This window comes from Hibiscus syriacus, unplaced genomic scaffold (genome assembly GCF_006381635.1).
Source record: "Hibiscus syriacus cultivar Baekdansim isolate YM2019G1 unplaced genomic scaffold, ASM638163v2 tig00116965_pilon, whole genome shotgun sequence".
NCBI classification, from domain to species: Eukaryota; Viridiplantae; Streptophyta; class Magnoliopsida; order Malvales; family Malvaceae; genus Hibiscus; species Hibiscus syriacus.
Window position 1 is genome coordinate 2,754,441 of NW_024063490.1, and position 7,443 is coordinate 2,761,883.

The 7,443-nt window shown below is 34.5% G+C and overlaps 1 protein-coding gene across 2 annotated transcripts; it reads left to right on the top strand.

The window, feature by feature from the left end:
• The first annotated feature begins 2,051 nt into the window (after positions 1-2,051).
• On the top strand, positions 2,052-5,681 carry LOC120191330 (probable protein phosphatase 2C 27). 2 transcript variants are annotated; one of them, XM_039194302.1, is made up of 5 exons: positions 2,052-2,294; positions 2,425-2,910; positions 3,425-3,619; positions 4,461-4,666; positions 4,925-5,681. In XM_039194302.1, exons 2-5 carry the CDS (start codon positions 2,719-2,721, stop codon positions 5,481-5,483), a joined length of 1,152 nt encoding a protein of 383 aa, XP_039050233.1. In that variant the 5' UTR covers positions 2,052-2,294; positions 2,425-2,718; the 3' UTR covers positions 5,484-5,681. The 2 variants fall into 2 exon arrangements, with proteins under 2 accessions (XP_039050233.1, XP_039050232.1); XM_039194301.1 differs by having other exon boundaries at positions 2,052-2,910.
• Positions 5,682-7,443: the final 1,762 nt, after the last annotated feature.

Genomic DNA, 7,443 nt, shown 5'->3' on the forward strand with positions numbered 1-7,443 from the left:
GTATGTCTCACTAGAGCATTTCACTAGAGACTGTCTCGGGGTAAGGAGTGTTGCACTACCGTTTGTTCAAAGGTCGGCTATGTCTGTTTAGAGTGGTCAATGGTCTATCCAGAGGAGTGGTAGTTCAGTGTCGAGTCAGTAAAACAAGGGCACTGTTGGATCAGTAGTTGAACCTGAGTCTAAAGTTGCCTCGAGGTAGTATACAGTGGGGCCCAGAAATAGTGTGAGACAATCGACATTATTTTAGGTATTTTCACTATGTTTTATACTCATGTTATTACTTTAATAGATTTGGGTTCCACACATTTCTATATTTTGTGAGCTTGTCCATGAGTAGGGATTCTAGTTAAGGACCTTGAGATTAATGTTAGGGTTTTGAGTCCGTTTGGGTTAGATGTTATAGTGGACAAGGTCTACTATATGTGTTTAGTTAAGGTTCAGGGTTCCATTGACCTGATGGAACTACCTTTCTGAGAGTTTGATTTAATCTTAGGGATAGATTGGTTGTCGAAGCACGACGTGAGTCTGAGATGCAAAGATGGGTACCTTAAGCTTAGGAATGATGATGGTACTAAAATTATAATGGTTGGTGAGAGACTTCGTTGTACTCGTAAGTTTGTTTCAGCCTTAGTGGCTCAGAGGTTGATCAATCAAGGTTGAGAGGCATTTCTAGCTCATGTAGTAAACACTAGAGTTACAAGCCTGATGCTCGAGGATATCCATACTATGAGAGATTTCCTCGAATTGTTTCTGGAAAATTTGCCATGTTATCGTCGAATCACAAGTGCCTGGACATGAATCCTGGAGCAAAGATCTATTTTGATGATCAAATGGAATTGAAATAAAGCTAGCTTAAGGCAATTTTCTCATTATTGATTTAAACACCTATTTACGCTTTCCTTTATTTTTAATCTTTATTTTTCATCATTCTTCATCTCTCAATTGTGAAACCCCCTTTTCTAATTTATTTTTTCTTACAAGTGTATGGACTAAGATCGATACTAAATTGCATCAGGAATTTCTAAGTCCATGTAGATCGACCCTCTTTCACTATACTATATTTATTTCTATTTATTTTATTTGAGAAGGGGATTTAATATAGTTTGACAAGTAAAACGACGCTTAACAAGTGGCCTCAATCATGGTGTCCACTTCACTTCCTCATCATCATAGTTTTGACCACATTTTCCTTGATTTATATTATCATGAAATCAATAGAAAGAAGAAAAAAACTCATCTCAATTAACTATTATTTACAATCAAATACTTGTTTATATAACCCAAAAAAAAGGAATTTAATCATTATGGAATATAATAATTTAATAAGGTGGTGAAACTGAAAGTGTTAATCATGATTCTTTTGTTTTTTGGTCTAATTTCTTTAACAGTTGATTTTTCATCATTTGGAATCAATTTTAGGAGAAAAGAACTTTCTTAGAAAAAAATTATAGAGAGAAAAGGGTGAGAAGAAAAAAGAAAATAAATGGGGTTACTTTGTAGTTTGTAGTGGTGGGTGGTGGATGGTACGTCTAATACAACCCATTCATGAAAAAGGAAAATAACAGTCCACGTGCATGATATCATATCATATTTCATGTAACAACATGTTGAAGTATTGCTATCATTCATGCTCGGGTTGTTACTTCTGACTAAGAGTAAGAGAAAATGAAGCTTTAATGGCAAAAGAATAAGAAAAAGAAAATACGTGGGTCTTTTAGATTTTTAAATTTTTAATTGTTAACTCAAACTTTTGGTAATGAGTTAACAGTTTGGTAATGAGTTAACAGAAATTAACAACATATAGACTTAAACCGAACGGACCGGTAACATAAGAGACCAAACGCACTTAATTAAAAAACTAGTTATCAAAATCGATCATATCAAAAACAAAAGGGACTATTAGCGTAGTTTAATCGTTTTAAAAGCCACAAACGCCATCTTCTACACGAGACAGCTTAGAATCCACCGGATTACCTGTAATACCCGGTTGCCATCCGCATAAATAGCAACAAAGAACTAACAACAGCTACACCAAGTTTTTACCTTCGTTTTTTCATTCCCCATTTCTCTGTTTCCCTTGGACAAACTCACACAGGAACAAAAAAACTAGAAAAAGGGCATAGGCAAAACACAAAGAATCATAATATCTACCCTTGGCGAAGGTTTCGCTTTTTTTTTCTCTCCAGTTCTGATCTGGGGTTTCTTTTTTTCTTTTTTGAGTAATTCTTGCAACAGCTTTCAGTGACTATAAAAATCCAAAATTTTGATGGGCCGTTGGATAGCTTGATTCAAAGGTAATTGAAGGCTTAGTTATCCAATTAAGTTTGATTTTTTCTTTCTTTTGATGCCATCTGGGTTAGGTTAGTTTGATCTCGAAGTTGACTCCAGTTCTTGATATTTTACCCAATGGATTGGTTTTCTCAGATTTCTGAATTGTTGCCAAGGAACCCTGATGCACAAAGTATAAGATTCCTAGAGGTTGGGATTTCTTCAAGGCATTTGATTACTTGGATTATTTTATCTGTGTGGTAAGAAACTTAAGTTTGGCTATAGTTGAATCTACAAGCTTGATTTGAGAGATCCATGATACGTTGCTTCAGGATTTGGTTGCGGTTTGGAACCTTTTTCCCTGAGAATTTTACAAAAAATATTGTTTTTTAGAACTTTAAACTTGAAAGGGTTTGTTCGAGATCTTTAATTTATGGTCGGGAAAGGAATATGGCAGCGGATATGGATTTTACACCTCCATGTGGAATCATAGAAGATAGTTATAGTAAGGATAATGCATCAGATATGGAAAATGAGGATTTGGATTATGTGAAACGAGTCTCCCTTGGTAAACCTCCCCGCCACCTCTCAGTTGTGCGCAATTCCATGGGGTCGGCGAAGTTGATTGCTGAGGTTAATTTGGTATGTTTGATCTCTTCTGATCCCTCTTTCGATCATTATTGAATATGCCTGATCTCTAAGGACTTTTTTAAATGAACATAAAATCTGAATGTTTGTCATAAGGCTTACTAATTAGTTTTAAGTTGCTTAGAAAATTTACATATAATTGTAATCCATTATAATTCTGATGATCTAGGTTTGTTTTGCTCATAAAAACCTGTTGACATTTTTGGGAATAAATGATATCATCCTGAAGTGTTCTTGAGGCCTAGCTGATCTGCATTTGTGCTATGTAAACTTTTCTGTCACTTTCTCTAATCTGATCTAGATTTTAGGAGATGGATTGTACTTTGTTCAGAAAAATTCTATAACTGTTTGTATTTTGTTGAAACATATCGTCTTGAACAAGATTTTAAATTGATTTAATTTGATGTTTTGTTGGATCAATAATTCCGAAGTGGCTGAAGATAATCTATGTAGGTGCTAGATTCAATATTTCCTTCCTTTTCTCACACATTTCTTTTTCCTCCTCCAGGAATTGGATATTGGTATTAGAGTCCACAAGTCATCTTCTGATGAAAAGAACGAGTTTTTGCCCATATTACGATCAGGAAGTTGTGCTGAAACGGGACCCAAACAGTGTATGGAGGATGAACACATTTGCATAGATGATCTTATTGGACATTTGGGGACAACTGGAGAGGTTCCTTCTCCTGGAGCTTTCTATGGGGTATGATCATGTTAGAATCTTCCATATATGATCTGTTGATGGTGTTTCATACCTAATCTTTTACTGAACCTCTTAATTAAGATTTCAAGTGGAACATTATTTAATGGCATTTAGTTTATGCACCTCCTTCAGCTATGTGGTATGGTTAGTCGGTAAAAAAACATGTTTCCTCATTTATATAGCCTCTGCCTATATCATTCTCTATATTTACCTTTGTGTGGTTAATATTGAGGAAGGTTTAGCTGCGGTGTTTGGAGCCCATTCCATAGAAAAAGAGAAGGAAATCTAGAGATTTAATCCAGGTCAAAAGGGAGGGGAAGAAGAAAAAAATGGAAAGACGTAGGAACCATGTGCATTAGTATCTTATGTTAACCTAACTTGGGAGTATCTAATATTATGTGTCCAGCACGGTATACTTAATGCCTTTTTCCAATTTTTACCATATATTTGGACAACCGTAGTCCTATAACCATGCCCAAATGTTACGTCATGCACAGGTTTCAAGGAAAATAAACAGTCTGGATAATACAGTTATCATCTCTGACATCATAAACTGAAGCTAGATATTGCATTAGCAATACCATAAGTTTTTGAAGCACACAATCCTTTGGTCCCAGATGGATATTACTTTATGGTAGTTTTCTCCCTTTGATCTTCAGCCTTCTTATACTTTGCTGCTTTGTCGCTATGTTTAAGGTGTCTGGACATGTCAGTTCTATTATATTTGGTTTGTTCTATTACATTTTTTCGATTCTCTCGTTTACAACTACCTTGAAAGGCGGCGTTGGGGTCAATGTTATCCATTACTTGTGAACTGATTCTTGCCAATGCATGTGGACAGGTTTTCGATGGTCACGGAGGAATAGATGCAGCCTTATTTATCAGGAAAAATATCCTTAAATTCATAGTTGAAGACTTGCATTTTCCAATTTGTGTGGAGAAGGCAATCAAGAGTGCTTTTCTAAGAGCTGATTATTCATTTGCAGATGCTAGTTCTCTTGATATATCCTCTGGCACCACTGCATTAATTGCGTTTATTTTCGGAAGGTTAGTTGACAACAGATTGCACTGGTGATTTTCCTTTTAGGTATTGTTCAAGTCATGACATGGGAAGGTCTTCATTGAAACAAGACATGGTGTATTACATTTATTGTTTTTGTCCTTCATCGATTCATGAAACGAAAAGGATATGTTAGTTTACAAGTCGAACCTGAACTCAAATTCATTTACAAATCCATTATGTTGTATTGGGAAGACGAAGATTTTGGCTACCTCTGAGAATCTAGCATTACTTTCTCTTCACAGGACCTTGATAATTGCAAATGCGGGGGATTGTCGAGCTGTGTTGGGAAGGCGAGGTAGAGCGATAGAAATGTCCAAGGACCACAAACCTAATTGCACATCTGAAAGACTAAGAATTGAGAAGCTTGGCGGAGTAATTTATGATGGCTACCTCAATGGTCAATTATCTGTGGCACGAGCACTCGGAGATTGGCACATGAAGGGGCCAAAAGGATCTGCCTATCCTTTAAGTGCAGAACCGGAGTTGCAGGAGACAGAGTTAAGCGAGGAGGATGAATTCTTGATAATGGGATGTGATGGGCTGTGGGATGTCATGAGCAGCCAGTGTGCTGTGACTATGGCAAGGAAGGAGCTGATGTTTCATAATGATCCCGAAAGATGTTCAAGAGAGCTCGTCAGGGAGGCACTGAAGCGCAACACGTGCGATAATCTAACGGTAATTGTGGTTTGCTTCTCCTCTGACCCTCCACCTCGAATAGAAATACCACAATTCTGTGTTCGGAGGAGCATATCAGTGGAAGGGTTGAATTTTCTAAAGGGCGTGCTGGATGGCAATGGATGAAACAAGTCGATATACGAAAGAGGTGGAGGCTGCAGGCTAACATCCGTCCACGTTAAAGGACATGCTTATGATGTAGCATGTGACTTTTATGAGTTATTAAATGCTGTACATCTGAGATAACTTGGCAGGATTCGATGTCGGACCTTTATTTGGTTTCTCTGTTCCTTCATCATCTGCTTGCTTCCGCCTTGAGACATATGTTGTAGCAGTTTTCAGTTAATCAAATAATTGCTATCATTGACCTTTAGTTTTATACTATTGAAGCTCTGCACCAACTGCAATGATTGCAAGCACTTATTATCTCCTATGTTATGTAAAAAAACAGATTTTGTTTATTTAGTTCATTTGATTTTAACAATTAATTAACTTTGATTCCAATTTTGAAAATCTAAATTGAATAAGTAAAAAAAAAAACCTTTTTAAGTAATAAATTGTATGTATATATTTAATAATTTAAGCCAAGTATAAAACTAGATATAAGCACATTATTTAATTAGTTGTATAAAAATATTTAATTCCACAACTACCATTCCCACTATTGTGAATAATAAATGTTTAGGATTTGGACGAGTAAAATCCAATTTAAAAAAATGATTTTCTTGACTCGACTCGATGTTAAAAAATTTAACTCGTAATTTTATAAACTTGGTTTGACTTGAAAATATTTTAAATTTGAGTCGAGTTATAAAATATAACTCAAAATTTTTAATGATAAATGAATTAATTTTCAAGTTTGAGTCAAGTCCCTCGACTTTGCATGATATACGTATATCACATATGAAAAAAATATAAAAAATATATATATGTATATTATATATAATTATAGATATATATAATTATAGAAAATCATTTAAATTGGAACAAATATTAACGTAGCATTATAATACTTACAAGTTATAATTAAATTTAAATAAAAACTCGAACAACTCAAATTAACTTGAAAAAATTTAAAATAAAATTTAAGTTATAAAATAAGACTCGTTAACTCAAAATTCTTTTAACTCGACTCGACTTAACTCTATTGAATGTTCACCCATACTTATGTAAAAAAGAGATGATATGATATCCTACAAATTTTAAAGGAAAACAATGACTTAGACCTGGCAAATTTGACCCGTATCCGATTACTCGAACCGATCTATCCAATCTGAGATATGATATAGACCCGAATAGGATGATCCAAAATTGATCTGAAACACGAATCAAATCGAAAATGACCCGAATTTTAGTTGGACCAAAAGTAACCCGAACCGAAATTAACTCGTACCAAAAGCAACATGAACCAAAAACAAATCCAAACCGAACTTCGACTTGATTTTAACCCGATAATTGAGTATAAATGAATGAATAATTTATTTATTTATTATTATCTAATTTTAGAATTAATAAATAGTAAAATGATTTATGTTTTATTTTCATTTGTAATACACTACTAGTTAGCCACCACTTCTAGTAATAGTATAGTGGTTAAATATAATCTTTCCTCATTTAAAAAACCATCTCTATTATAGCTCTGAATTTAAAATGTGACAATATATATTCACATAAAATTCTTGATTTTAAAGGTTTATTGATTCAATTTATTAAAAGTAAAACTTCTAACTCTGCATTTGAAATGTGACAATATATAATTGTATAAAATTCTTAAATTATAAGTAATAAAATGAAGCACCAAACGTTATGACAACAAAGAGCGACAACGATTGAGCTAAAAACCTAAAGGTTGACTCAAAAATCTAAAGGCTGACCCGAATTGAAATTGATCTGAATTGACCCAAAAATCTAATGGTTGACCCGAATCAAAGCCAACCGATCTGATATTGACCTAACTCGAAACCAATCGATTCAATATTAACCTGACTCAAAAACCAACCATCCGAATTTGACTCGACCTAATACCCGACTCGAACTGAATTTTCATAGACTCGAATTAAACCCGAACCAAATCCGATCTGAATCG

What these genes read in the sequence shown, in the direction of transcription:
- LOC120191330 (XM_039194301.1), top strand. Translation starts at nt 2,719, where the DNA reads ATGGCAGCGGATATGGATTTTACACCTCCATGTGGAATCATAGAAGAT. An exon ending in TGATTGCTGAGGTTAATTTG is followed by an intron (nt 2,911 to 3,424) that starts GTATGTTTGATC and finishes TTCCTCCTCCAG; the next exon opens with GAATTGGATATTGGTATTAG. An exon ending in CTCCTGGAGCTTTCTATGGG is followed by an intron (nt 3,620 to 4,460) that starts GTATGATCATGT and finishes GCATGTGGACAG; the next exon opens with GTTTTCGATGGTCACGGAGG.